Genomic DNA, 15,301 nt, shown 5'->3' on the forward strand with positions numbered 1-15,301 from the left:
TAAGCTTGTTCAGAAGCACTGAGTAGCTGACTAAATCAACAGCTTTGCTGAGGTCACAGTAAAGAGTATTTGCCACCGCTGATGCACCCGCGCGGAGATCTGTGTCATGAAACTCGCAAGATTTGTGATAGTGAAGCGGACGGTGAGAAGTCCGTGCTGATTTGGAATCAATGAGCTCTTCCCAGTAAAGTACAGTATGTCGTGAAGAGCAATCTCAAGAACCTTAGACGTTGCAAAGAGAAATAGGGCGATACTTTAAGACATCAGTTTTAAAGTCAGACTTAAGTACAGAAAAAAAGACGAGCAGTTTTTCACATGTTTGGCAAATTGGAAGTATTCAAAGAGTTATTGAATATAGACGCCAATACTGGGGCAAATATACTGATATAATAATAATAATAATAATGAATTAGTTACACTTAAGGGCGACTAAGTACTGAGCAGTAGTAGTTTATTCAATCGCCGCACCAATCACGAATGAAAGGTAAGAAGCATGTACGCTCCGTATGGAATGAGCCAAAGAGCGTCAAAAGAGAAAAAATCAAGAAAGAAAAGAAAATCTGTGTGCATCGCCCGCGAGGCGGCTGCGAGGCAAGCCCTCGACGTCCTTTCATGGGTTCATGGGAAGATTAGGCCCGGCCATCATAAAGTGCTGGTTGTACATAAAAAGTTTATTCCTCCTCCTCCTCGCCTTTCTCCGGGCCCCTTAGGAGTAATGGTCGATTCAACTGATCCGACTACACAATCAAGCACGATCGTTCCGTTCCTGTATAGTTCTAAACTTCTTCTGCCTCTTCAATTTACTCCTGTCGTTGTTATATTTTAGGCGCCTCCTACAACCACCCTATTCTTGGCCCACGCCCCTATTACGGGTACGTGCCACGTTTAAAGCTCATCATCATCATCATCATCATCATCATCGTCATCATCATCACGGCGTGGCGAGCGCACGTGGCGAGCGAATGCCGAGAGGAAGAAGAAAAGGAAACCTCGAGGTTGGTTCGGCCCGTCGCCATATCATGTCCCAGTCGTCGTTGACCCGCTATGAGGCCAACGCCACGGGCGCGACGTCGCCAGAGTGGCCCGACCGCCAGGAGCGGCCGCCGAGTCCACAGCCGCCGCAGCAGCGGCGTCTGCAACCGGATCCACGCCAGCCGCCGTCTCTGGTGCACAACTTTCACGACTGCTCCGTGGAGATGTCCGCGAGTCGTGCTCGGCAGAGGCCCGTGCGGAGCCGAACCACCGAACGCCTTATCGAGAAAAATGTCCGCGTCTGGCAGCCCTCGTCTGTACTCCTCAGGAAGGTACGCACAGTGTACGATAATAGGTTTTCTGCAAAGCGCAGCTTTCTTTCCGAGCTCTTCGGAGACTCGGAATAATGCGACTCTTCTTTTTAGATATTTTGTGCCCATTGCAATATTCGTTTCACGGCGAAGCTGTGCACCTCTACCGTCGAAGGAAACTTTCGTGTCGTAAGCAAAAAACTCCCCATACGTGGGCCGATCCTGGAGATAGTGCAATACCGGCCCGACCCGCGACGGAGGTGAAGCAGGCGTTCAGCACTCCCCATACATGGGCCGATCCCGAAGATAGAGCAATGTCGGGCCGACCCGCGGCGGAGGTGCAGTTCGTCATTAAGAGGCCCACATACGCAGCTTCGCTGGTCATCCTGCTACACAGAGTGGAAGGGCACTGAGTTTTTTTGTCGTTGTTGTTGTTGAATATTTCACACTTTCACTTCAAGACAGCATTGACAGGCAACTTGCCCGCACTCCTTTCCTGGCCTGAAAACGCAGCAGTAAACCGTTCCGCAAAGGACGGTCATATTGTCGCTTGTTCACGAACAAACTGCCCGGCGTCGCCGCCACCTGTGAAAAGCAACGGACCCAGAGGTCGCGAAGGCAGGCTGAGACAAACAATGGAAGCGTCAGCACGTGTTCAAACGTGGCGGCGCCCAAGGGAACAATGTGAAAATCGTCTGTTCGCGACTCCAAGTAAACGCTCGCTACCTGGTGGCCCCGCCGGGAAATAGCCGATCCAGGTTCAGGTTTGAAGCGAGAGAGGGTGACCTAACGCGGCACACGCTGAATGCCTCGTAGTTCGGAAATAGTCGTGATGCCACCGCGCACAAGCCCGAAAAATGAAAAATAAAAAAAAAGAGGCGGATGTCGAAAGTCTTTCGTCGCTTAATGCGCGTCACCGCGGGGGGGGGGGGGGGGGAGACAGCAATGTATGATTCCATTGTTTCTAAAAAGCAGGAGATGACGCGCATATGGGAGGGTGACTTGGATAAGAGACTTCCGCATTGGGAAAATGTGTCTGGTACTATACTGTTATCGAAAAACCTCTCGGGTCGAATTCTTTATTCCCGACGAGTAGACCATTGCTTTATTTTTATTTTAGATATCTTGCTGGTGTTTCAAATCACGTAGTGCATTTTGTTCAGACAGGCGCTTTGATAAATTATGGCGACGTGCGCTTAAACTTCATTTGATTTTTGTTCCTTTATAGTTTTCTGCCTTAGCATTAGTGCTACTAATGATTTAAGCAGCAGGCATATTCTCGCTCATCTATTTTTACCTGCAAGCAAGCTAACAGAAATTATAACTGCCTCGGAAGGTCTGACGTTGATTATGACGCATGTTATGCGGCGAAGCGGCATATTGTTTTCATAGCATGCTTTAGTTTAGCTGTACAAGCAGAAGATGCTACTTTCTCATTCAAGGCGGCGAGTTGCCGGCTTATTCGCTCAACAAGAAATTTAGAAGCAAATGCAAATAGCGCTAGTTCCAGCTTTGAAGCACTCGACCTGCGCACAGCCCCGCTAGTTACACTATGCACGCAGTTACAGTCTATAGCGACTTGTTCAATTCGTTTCCAAGTGATGTATTTACACAAATACACTGGCTTCGCAAACGTAACCCCTCTCTAAATCTTGAAAACTTGTTGGAAGAAACTCAACTTGGTCCGACTGGTTGTCATTCACTTTTCACGTTTCACCGGGTTTGAGAATTTCTGTGGGCGGCAGGCGCCTGATTTGTTCTCAAGCCCGGGCTCTCGGAACACTGCGTACTGCGAGCACGAACAAGCGCCAGTCATCGGAAGCAGACGACCTGATCAAACGTGTCAGCTAATTGTAAAAAAAAAAAAAAAAGGTGCGGCCCCGACTCACAAACAGAACTCTCATTTGTTTTTATATCAAGACACACTGACCAGCATCTTTCTGTCAGTGCAAAATATCCGTGTATGGCTCCTGAAAGGAAGACAGACTTTGCTGCCTATATATAGTGAGATGCTATATGTGATATACTGCAACACGAGTCGCAGTGGGGAGTTGCCCATGAAGGTCGAAATAAGTGCAGTATCGTTCCTGTGGCAGTGGAGCAACCACAAGAACAAGTGCTTGCACCTTTGCGAGGCCCGCCACGCACAAACACTTCCGCTTTGCAACCTTCAGCTCGTTTGAAGGGCTCTTTATCTTCAAAAACATCTGACGCCGCCGGCTGGGCATGCTGGGCGTTTCCACGCACAGCGCAACTATTTCCTCGATTTCGTTGCTCAAATCTTTCACACCGATCAAACCAAGGTGATCGGCAGCGAGGGCTCTTTCGATGTCCACGAAAACGCCTCGAATCGACGCCACAAAAGAGGAACGTGACTGCGGCAACAAGCGAAAGAGTCACCGTGCACCTAGATGTGGTAGCCATCATTGTTTATTTTGAGAGTGCTGCCGGCTGAAGTAGCGGGTTCTTGATTTGCCAATAGGATCACGTTCACATCATTTCCGTATACACCCTGCGGAAGAGAGAGATTAGACACGGAGTGGCAGCAGCGTAACTAGGAGGTGTATGCAACACTCTGCGAAAGTTGTCGACGCTCTAGCAACAACTGGAATATCAAAGGATTGGAAATGTGATGCCGCCGCAGTGCACAGCTCGCTGCCATGCGTTGAGGGACTGCTAGACAGGCACTGTAAAATTACAAAATGGAATGGTATTAGCTACCGTGTTTACTCGTAAGAGTGTCCTACTTCTGAGTAGTCCAGACCGCAAGGACTATAGGTTTGAGAGAGGCAAACCGGGGCTCGCAGTCAAAGCCGATCAATCAAATGTTCAAACATGGGCAAAACGCCGGGCTGTCAATCCGGATGAAGAGAACAAATATGAAAAGCTCGCTTTTTCTTTGTGGGTGCCGTCTGACAGTCTTAAGCGCCGCCTAGAGTTCCTGCTTGCATTTACACTTCACTCCTGCGAGACGCTTTTCCAAAACACTGTAAAAGACACGCCTCTCAGGCTCTTAGCCAGGGCCGAGCAGTCGTCTTCTCCAAAAGTACGGCTCCCGAGCGATGTTTATACTTCCCTTTATATACCACAGGCTACCACTCAGTCCCGTTTCTTCGCGGCTGTTTCGAAAAGGAGCCTTCGTCGTCTCTCTCACAGAGCACCAAGCTTCGGCGTGTCGTACTTTATGGAGTGGGTTAATGTACCATAAAGACTGCAGAGGGGGCTTTTCAAGTGATAGAACCTTCCCGTGGGTGTCTACAACACCAGCATACGAAGAGCTTTGCACAGAGAGCCAATATTAAAGTTACGCCTCGGGAGGAACTGAGCGTAAGCCAAAAAAAAAAAAGGCCCGAAGGAAAACCCACAGAAAAAGTTTCTGCAACCAAATAATGGGGGCGTGAGAATCGGCCGACATGAAGGACGATGTGGAAATGAGGAAAGAGGCGTCGGGAAAGAATCGCCACTTATGGTGCAAAGCAAGTCGAAGTTATCTGTGGCTTTTTTTTTTTCGAACCACGTGTCCTTCGTCTGGTGATTAGGGGCTATATATATATGGCGTCTGAGACGTTCGCGCCAGTCTGAGGACTTTGATTACAGCGCACAACGGCAAGAGAACCGATTTCGTCAGCTCGGCTGGCTTTGAGCGCGGTGGTGGCCTGTCTGTTCGTGTTGGGCGCGCCATCTCTCCCATTGCCGTTTCCAATTAATGCGTCTCGGCCGAGAGAGCGCTTGATGCCGGCGCGTGTATATCGATCCTCGCTTATCGCCAGAGGACGCCAGGCGTGGACGGAATTAGGCTGACTCCATTAGCGTACGAGCGGAAGCGAAAGAGGCCGGCTTTACGCTGTCCGCGACATCTCCCTGGTGGTGGCGTCGCCGAGGGTGCAGTTTAGGCCTACGCGCGACGCTCTCAAGTCCAACGAGTTTCGTGCAGCACTTCGCAATCCACGCACACCAGACGTACTGTGGGGAATCTAATTAAATGGCACGAACTTTGATAGAGTTTGCGAGATAGCAGCAGCATCAGCGGACGGCACGCGAATGGCGTACCGTAACCTGCGTTAACTGTCCGTGTCACGAAGCACTTGTCACTTGTCGCTTGCATGACACTTGTCGAGAGAAGAATGCTCATGAGAAGTGTACGCACATAGGAGTACTACGTGCATTCGAACAAGGTTAAGGCTTCTTTATCCCCCCCTTTTTCTAACAGTGGCGCGCACATATCCAGGAATGGGGCTTATGCCTGGAACTATCGGTACGTCGCGACAACAGAAAGCTGGGCGACTTGGTACCTATTCGTATTCATGATTTGGGCTGCGCAGGAAACAGACGGACGAGGGAGAGGACTCGTGTCGGATAGTACTCTCCTTCGTCCGTGTATTTCGTGCACAACCCAGAGTATGGTTACTGATACATACCCTGCGGAACATATGCAACGGCCCAAGAATGAGGCAGGCGAAAAATACGAATATAAGAAAATAAATGTGACCACGGCATATCACACGGTCTTGCATTAAGAGGTGCCTGTGCTTTAAAGAGACCTATGAGCCGGCATTATATATGTACATGCTTCATGTGCCGATGATCTGTATGATTACTTAGAAGAGAGGTACACTCGCTGGCACTAATTTGCGCGTCAAGAACTATGTTCCATATCAGCCGGAGTAGCACAAAGAGCGGATGTAGCACAAATATATAAATCTGAACGAAGTCATTGGGTATCACGAACTACTTCATTAAGAAGTTTGCGTGATTCAGAGGTACCAACGAGCCGACGTTATATGAGGCTTGTTTTATGTCGTCATTTATTGCTCAATCACGCAGAACACAGGTGTGCCGACTGGCACAGCTCTGTAGGTCAAAATTCAGGGCCGTATAAATTCTCTATTCCGCGGGAAACGTTCATTATTTAGGTACTTACTCCGTAACCCTGTCTACCTCTGTAGACTAAATAAGAACCTTGATTTTATATCTATATCGGATTCGTCTTCGACTCCAGTTCCCGTACGCGCTTAGCGTTGTCCTGTGGCACCATTCGGCGCTGTCAGCTCCACAAGTTCGCCGCATTGGCACAGTACAGATTTCGTTTTTTCGCTGGCGTTTTACCAAAGCGCCGAACAGCGGTTCACGGAAAACGCGAACAAAAATAGCCCGGTTCTGTACGTCGGATAAACCTGCGCACACCTATTCTGGAATGACCTACGGTCATAGACGCACTTACCCGCTGACTCTGTTAAACTTAGGAGAATGTCTATATATGCAGTAATTAAGCTACAAGAAGGGGAACCTAGGCGTTCGAGTTTTGTTCGTCACAGCCACATGAAGCCAACAAGGAAACTAATGAATGCACACGAGAACTTACCTGTCGTTTTAATTCAAACATAGAATCAATAAAGAAATTGACGAAGGGACAACTCTCACCGCCAATAGGTGCCGAACCCGGGACAACTTGCGAGGGAACCGAAAATGCCTTCAAAGCTCACAAGCGTACTGGTTTCGGTGAGTCGGGATTCCATCGCGTGTTCTTGACATTAGCAGAACTCAGAATCAGCGAAGGAAAAGCCTGCACCTTTGAGTACTTCTGCGGTGAAGACACGACAGATGGCACGAATGGGCGCGTTTCGAAAGGAATAATTCACATCAGCAGCCTCGGAAACACTGCGCACAACTAATGAGAAAGACGCGCCAAGGCACGCATTTGGCAAGGGGCCTACAACCAACCAGAGGTCTCCCGTAATGAGATCACTCTGCAGGACGAAGCGATTTCTTTCGTCCGATAAGCAAGATTTACGCGAGGAAAAATCCCCGACCGACTTAATGAGGACAACTCGTTGCTGACAACACAGTGTAAGAAAAGTAAGAACATCGGTCAGCAAATGTGACAAAAAATATGCCATAAGATTGCGGTGTTATTGGATGGTATATGTATACGGCTGCTGAATTTACGAGCACCGAGAGACGATACGCGGCGAGGGTAAGTTGGGATAGAAAGTTACGATGTCTCGTGTGAGCGATTACTAGTGATCGAGTATATTATTTTATGTTTAATCGCTTTAAACCAGGTGTAGTTCCAACAGGCGCGCACTACGATTCGTTTGTACTACGCGTGAAAAAATTCACTCAGCCATCGTGAATATTTCAAAAGGCGACAAGGGAAATTTTACGTCCAGACATTGACCCCTATTGAAGGGGGAATACAAACGACAATTCAGCGCAGAGCGTCCCCAAACGATGCCCCCCTAAGCAACCACCTGACATAGAAATGTTCCTTATATTTGGCTCTATATGAGCGACGTGAACGCTTGCGCTTTTCTGCGTCACATATTTTGTTATAACTGGATATGCACTCGCAACGGACCGCCTGTGGATACTGCAAAATCTCGGCGTACTCCTGTTCTTTCTTTTGCGTTTCTTTTACACAAAACGCACTAATTAGAGTCTGAAAGTTTTGATAGTCCCATGGCTCTGTTAACTCTGTTGTAGCAAGAAGCGATGACAGCGTAGCAGAAAAGCAAGCACAAGATGATAGGGGTGCCCAACAAATAAGCCTTCGTATAGAACATTAAGCCAGAATCTTTATAAAAGTGCGACTCTCCCGGAGTATCAATCAATCAATCAATCAATCAATCAATCAATCAATCAATCAATCAATCAATCAATCAATCAATCAATCAATCAATCAATCAATCAATCAATCAATCAAAGTCTAATATGTTTCAAGAAAATGAAATTTGTGCATATATACAGAGATGAGGGTCGCATAGTCAAACACTGTACGGAGGCCGTCGATTAAATGTACATAAATATAACTAAAGCAGGCATGTGCAGCCGACATGGGGAATATTAAAGCAAAGCCAATCGCATAAGTACACACGAATGTAAAAAGAGACGAATTCATCAAATCAGCAATATACCAATACGATAAAAACACAAAACAGAGGCATGAAGTTATGAACTTAATAAGCACTCTTTTAGTTACACATTTCCTGAACAACTTTAATGGAGAAACAGTCTTTGAAGTACACGGCTGATTCTTCCAGAGTTAGATTTTTCTCAAGACTTAGCCAGACTTTCCGTAATTAGTTAAATCCTTCAGACATAGAAAAGTTTGTTTATTAATTTTGTACAATTCAACTGCACTCTCACCCTACGAAGCCCGCTCGAGGGCTCAGCGATCAGATAACAATCCTGTTAAGTGCAGAGCGGCAGCTGTGATTACAGTCTTCTTGCCAGCCGCTAAATTTTTCACACACAATGCCGACTCGCATTTGACGACAGATTCAGTCGCAGGAAGAGTCTTCACACTGATATCCTTTCGGGTCCACACGCGGGCATGCGATCGATCCCTACGCTGCTGCGAATGTCACGCTAATACACCAACTGTGGGAAAAGCACCACCCTGCGTAAAAGAGACGGCACTTTCACCACGAAGAGCATCGAATTTTTCGGCTGCCCTCTGCGCATTACAGGTATCGAACGGTGGAAGGATCCTTATATTCAGTTTCCTCCAGTATCCCGTGCGAGAACTTCCCGCTGACATTTCTTTTCGTCCGCAAGTTTTCGCGCAATATTCGTAAGACAATCGTAAACTTGAAATTTACGAAACATTCCGAGCCTTGCAGCACACGAATCTTGCGAAAGATCACAAGGTGGTAGAACTGAAAGTGGGGCGAGTCTGTAATGATTTGTTGTTTTGACTGCAAAGTGTACAAAATGCGAAGGACAGGTAGAGGTAAGAGACAAGTGCTGGAGAGTAAGTTCGACTGAGGCGATTTCACGTTAATCTGAAACCAAAGGTGTTCTAATAGTGAAACTTTCGAATCGAATCATCTGCGGCTACATAGAATATAATATGGAATGTTTTCTCAGATTTAAACAAATCGTAATATAAACATCCTTCTGACTCTGGAGTCTGCTTGGTTGAAAAAAAAAATGATGCTTGTTAACATTTCCTGACGCAAGCAAGTAATACCGTTCGCAATTAGGCGTCCTGAGAACTGAGGTGTTTGTAAACGAGGAACAATTACTTTCGGTTATCTGAAGCATTGTAACAACAATGGCGGTTATGGAACAAGAGAACAGCACGTTTTCATATGCCTTTACAGTGTTCGTCGAAGCAGAGTTGTGAGCTACTGTAACACCGCACATTGTTTGAATGGGATGAAACGTCCCGGAGCTGGCAAAATAATGGAGGCAACAAATTTCTATGTTGGCCGCCTCAAAGCTAGCCATCCTTGAGCACGTGCTGTGGGGCGATTTGGTTATACATGATTACAACGAAGCTGCCAAATAAAACAACGGACGAAGGAAGGCGACACAGGACAACCACGTAGCGCCTACGTGGTTGTTCCGTGTCGCCTTCCTTCGTCCGTTGTTTTATTTGACGCCTTCGTTGTAATCATGTTAGCCATCCTGATTGAATTAACGAGAAGAAGCTATCTTCCGTCCCATGCGTTCGCTTGGGAACCAGTGCATCTTTGAAGCAGCCACAGCTCTGCTGCCGCATAGTCATTCACAGCCGTCCTCATTCGCATCAGTACGTCTCTTCCGTCGATTCGCTAATAAATCCTATCCCCGTATACATTCGAGAGAAACAAACAAACGACAATCTCGAGTAGAGATTTTCGAATCAAATGCGAGTCGATTAGGAGAGACTATTCGATTCGCACTCGAAATTTTCAATATTCGCAAACAACCCGCACACGAAACCATGCGGGTGTCTTAAGAGTTCTAGCTTGCCTGCAAACTCATTAACTTAGGGTTTACGGGGTTACCGGAGAGGTGTACTGCAGCAACAGAGCTGGTTATGGTAGCGAAATCTTGTGACGCTTTGTCTAACTAGAATTACTTATGCACGTTTTCATCTTGCATTGGCGTTCCTGCGGGAAAAAAAAAACCTTTTAAAAGGAAGCGTGTTCACGATTGCACCGCTGCCCAAAATGTGCATCCGCAACGCAGTAGAATACACTTGGTGACTACAATAATAACTCTGTTTTTGTCTGGTCGTACTCGCCGCCATTATATAACGCCGCTAACCCAGCCATTCAACGAAAATGGGCGGCTAATGTGCACGAGTACCTGTAACTCAAAAGCATGGGCAAAGAATGGAGGAAGAGGTCAACAGATTTGACACAGAGAGTGAATGGATTCAAAGAATGGAAAGAAGAAAACACCATGCAGATTTGCAAGAAAGTGAAGAAAGACATTATAAGGAAAAATCTGTACATAATACAAAGGGGAATAGCTTACTATTCGAGGCTCAAGCTTGTTGCCTAAGAACAAAAAACATACCGGAGGAAATGTTCGGAACAACGTGAGGCACGTGTATGCTGCAGCAAAACTCCGCAGACTACTCAGCACATCCTAGTAGAATGCCAAGCGATTCACCCAGTGAGACACGTACGTAAGGTACACCTTCCAGAAACGCTTGGATTTAAAGTGGATAGAGGCATCCGCCATTCAGCAGTAGTGATAAGCGAGAGAGGTTTAGAGTATTGCTTGAAATAATCATGAGCCATTCCACTCTGGGAAGGTGGTTCACCACCGAAGCAGTTTATCACACGACACGGAGGTGACAATTTTGCGCAAAAGTACGAACTCATTTATTGTCTTGATCAGTGGTCATTATTTCACTCGTAACTGCGATTACATTCTTTGATAATCTCAAATCGATGCACATGCGCCACTGGGTTGTCTGATCGGTGTGGCATCGCAAGGGAGATGCCTGCAACACGGAACGCGTAAACCGCTCCCTTTTTGGTATCGACACATACACGTTGAAATCACCGACAACGACAACAGGGGTAGTGTCATCGCTGCTAATTCACACAAAGTGAGTAGCCTAAAGACAAAATGGGACGAGATCTTACTGTACTATGAGTCATTGCATTTTTTCCTTTGCTTACGGAGGTATGCGCCATTGCTCACGGGTCTATGAGCTATTGCTCACGGGGGTACGAGCCATTGATGATGACAGCTTTCGACATGCTGTTCTGTATGTTGTAGGCGTGATTAGAAAGAAATGAAGCACTGTTCGCTTCACTTTGCTGAGTTCTTGTAGCCTCTGCCTTATGAGCCATTGGATTTCTTTCTTGCTTACGGGAGCATAACTGGTATGAGCCATTGCTCATGATAGTCTTTGTTCACGGAGAACAAAAATGCATGAAACCCTAGGCATATACAGCTTCGATGTAAAAAGAAGGGTATTGATTCACAATACTCTATCCCTTACAGGCATAGGTAGCGGTAGATAAGTAAGGGTAGATAAGAGTAGTAAGGGTAGATAAGTTTTGAGGAATAGAACGAAAAGGTTAAGGAGATGTATACAAAAATGCTAGAATGGGAAGCATGTATGGCATACATAAATAACAGTATAACAGTAGACGCAAACAATATAAGTGAGTATTTGTGATTGCCCCGTTGCGAAAGGGATGGCAATAAATAGTCATCATCACCATCATGTCACATGAAGAGAAGAAAAATTATGGAGATGAATGCACAAATGCTAGAATGGAAAGCATGAAAAGCATACCTGATTAATTCAAGCAAGCTAAGTGAATATTTGTCACCGCCCCCTTTAAAAGGAATGCCAGCAAATCATCATCATCTCTATCATCATCATCATGGATTTGGTACCCTGGTTATCTGAACAGGGTGAGATGGACGAGATAGATATACCTGCAGCACCCGGAAAATCGGAATGACACGTCCGTCCATCCATCCATCCATCCATCCATCCATCCATCCATCCATCCATCCATCCATCCATCCATCCATCCATCCATCCGTCCACAGGCTGCCTTCGTAAGCGTCTCTGACAACAGGAAAGGGTAATACATATACGGAAACGATAAAGGCTCTGTAATGTAGTTGTTAGCGTGATCATTTACTGATTTACTGCAGTTCCTCGCGTTATTGGCGGTTGGTAAGGGTCTTTTTCTACGCAGCGTGGACGACTCACGAACCAAGTGCAAGAAACGGACGAGCAGAGCGTCGATTTTTCCCGTCCGTGTTATTGCAGGAGTTCCTGAACATCATGTTCATCACAGCGGCCGTGTTCACGGTGACGGGCGCCGTGGTCGCCGTTCGCTCGGCGTTCGGCGCGGAGCCCGAGGACGCGTGGGCGCTTCCGCTCGAGGAAGACCTGCAGGCGAGCCGCAAGCGCCTCTACTGCTTCTTCAACCACTCGGCGCACCGGCGTCCCGAGCCCGTGCGCTTCGGCGTCGACAGCATACGCGTCGAGCTGTGCGACGACATCGTCTACTGCTACCTGGGCGTCGACCCGGCAACCGCCAACATCGTCAGCAAGGTTTGTTACCACGTGTGCACGCCCGAGAGGAGATCAATAACTAATTGCTCGAGTAACTTGACGAAAGCTTTGTTCTCTTTCAATAGCGGCACGAGCGCGAGCAGGATGGTGCGAAAGAAAAAACGAACTTTAATGAAAAGAAGAAAGAGAATCAAATAGATCAAATAATCGGTGATTCGTTGCATAGATGCGTACCATATACATATTCATTCTAAGACCAATTGGTAATAAATGCCGCAAATCAGGTACATAGGAAAACGAAGCAAGAGAATAATGATGTAAGAAAGGAATATACAGCAATCAAGTAGTTAGGTGCTTTCTCATTCATTTATTAAAAGATGGATTAGAAAAGAGGCGCTACAAGTATACTCAAGGCAAATAAATTGTCTCTTGAAAGTTGTAGAAGAAGTTAGATTAATATCATTTATTAGCGTCATTTAATATCACAAAGAGATAACTATTCATTTGCACGTGTGGCGTGAAGGCGCAGTGTGTTAGTTTGTCTACATTATGTTACGTCTAAAGGCAAGTTATGGGAAGAAAAGCGGTGAAAGTATTTGGGCAACTATTAGATAAGCGTCTTTGTCGGTGATATATAGAATTTCAAGAGTGATTGATCGGCTTTACCGTTCTGGAGTTTCACGCTGGCTATGAGGGTGAGTATTTCGGGATTCTACTCACCCACGCTAATGTACAGAGAATAGCTGTATATGCCAACGTTACCCGCCTCTATCTTTACGTTTTCTTTATTTTCCTTTCCTTAGGGTGTGAAATGTTTAAAGGCTAAAGCGATGAACAAAAGCGCTGCTTCCAATTTCCCTGTTGTAGGTGCACGCTGGTGATTAATTCAGAGAAAGAAACTGTTGCAAAATGCTTTAAGATGCTTTGCTCATCGAATCCTCCTTATCCCTTTCAGACGCCACTTTATCCCGTTGGTTGAAAAGTTGCTTTCACCACATCTCTTGCATCTTCAGAATCATAGAAAGTGTACAGCTGCAGAAAATATTAAGAATTTTCAATTGTTTAGCGAGTTGTGTCAAGTTTACAAAATTTCGACTCGATGCGAAAACTCGCTACAGACACACAAAATAAGAGAACATGTACTATTTCGTGTTTTGAAAAGCTTGAAAAGCACTTATCAAGCCACTTAAAATTATGCCCGATGCTGGTGTAAAAAACAATGAAAGAAGTGTACCCGCTACATACAACATACTGACGCAGAGTAAAAACACCCAGCCGTTTACCTTCCCACTCATTTTGCTAAAACATTCTGCACGTTATTCAAAATTGCAGCACAGTTCCAATAATAAGTGTTTCAAGATATATGAAACACACTTTAAATACCATTACTTTCATCAGTGCTTTTGCTATTGATGCACTCTCCTGCTGTGCACAATTGTGTAGACAGCGCCTCAAACGTTTAAGCTGAACTTGACAACCTGTATACTGGTACGCAAGAAGGTTTTAGGCAAATGTAACAGCGATGGATTAAAGATCAATTGATTGCGCGAGTAAAGATTATGTAGTTGCTGAGAGTTAGTGGACCTTTAGAAGTTGACGCTTGCCAATTTCAGATGCGACGGAAAAATACAATAGGCGTGCATGTGTTGTATAGTACAATAAACTAACGTCTCCAGGTAGTCACAATACTCTTTACTGTTCTTGTCAACCTTAATTTGCAGGATCCTAAGTTTGACATCCAACAAGAAGGCCTCAGAAAGTTCACCAGACTGCGGGATAAAGGTAACAAAGCATGAATAGAAGTTGGCCCGTTGTCATTTGAGGCTTACACGTTGAGCGGGACACGTGCTTGTCTGTTTCGAGATAATGTGTTTCAGACATACTAGGGCAGCCATCTGTACACCTTGTGTTGTATTCACTACAACTTCCTGTGGAAGTATAAAAAAATTTATACGATTCAAATAGTAGCATGAAATTGATCCTTTGAGGTAATTATTAAATGCAAATCGAGGTACAACGCGAGCAACAACACGTATATTTCAGTAGCACTGTCTATCATGACTATTCTGCAGCTGATAGCGCAAGGTACCCCACTATAAGCAGGTACCTCTCATGTTTTGTCTTCTCATGTTGCTTTTTGCAAAAAAGGCGATTCGAGTGCGAGTAAATGTCGGCATGTGCAGTAATCAGCCCAAAGACTGTGGGGAGGAAGGGAGGTAAAGCCGAGATTAATTTGGTGGAAATAATCAGGCAGTGTCTGAAATTATGAATAGAAAGCGCCCGATCATCCCAAAACGACCAACGATCGTTTTGCGATGTTCTGATGGGCTTTTTTTTTTCTAATTGCCACATTTCTGTGGGAAGTGGCATGTTCTTTGACGGCAGACAAGCTTGATACTTTTCGATCTAACGTCTATTGTATCAGGTTAGATACGATGCGCAAGCAAAAAAAAAAAAACAATAAAATAAAGCTCCACTGATGCACAAATGTTAAACGGCTCTCTCGCCCACTGCTGAAACATTATGGTGTCATAAGTCTGGCGAAGTGAGCATTCATTAGACTTAGCTGCCGATAATGAACGCCAACTTCACTGAGACTCATAGACCTGTAGGGTGGAGACTTGGGCAGGTTCGTGAAGCGTGGTTTTCTACCGACAACGCACACGAGTACGAGGCACGGTGAAGAATGGTACACGTCCATGGCGCTGTCACCGTGGGCCTTTCTATATTCGTCTCTCTTTCTTGTGTT

The 15,301-nt window shown here is 45.8% G+C and overlaps 1 protein-coding gene across 2 annotated transcripts in view; it reads left to right on the forward strand.

The window, feature by feature from the left end:
* Positions 1-1,001: 1,001 nt before the first annotated feature.
* The window catches only part of LOC142574098 (chitinase-3-like protein 1), a 32,169-nt gene continuing 17,869 nt past the window's right edge, over positions 1,002-15,301 (forward strand). For both annotated transcript variants that reach the window (XM_075683268.1, XM_075683267.1), the window contains exons 1-3: positions 1,002-1,304; positions 12,304-12,591; positions 14,274-14,334. In XM_075683268.1, the coding sequence (XP_075539383.1) occupies positions 1,020-1,304; positions 12,304-12,591; positions 14,274-14,334 (634 nt within the window). In that variant the 5' untranslated portion in view covers positions 1,002-1,019. The remainder of the gene's footprint in view (positions 1,305-12,303; positions 12,592-14,273; positions 14,335-15,301) is intronic.

This window comes from Dermacentor variabilis, chromosome 3 (assembly GCF_050947875.1).
Source record: "Dermacentor variabilis isolate Ectoservices chromosome 3, ASM5094787v1, whole genome shotgun sequence".
Classification (NCBI taxonomy): domain Eukaryota; kingdom Metazoa; phylum Arthropoda; class Arachnida; order Ixodida; family Ixodidae; genus Dermacentor; species Dermacentor variabilis.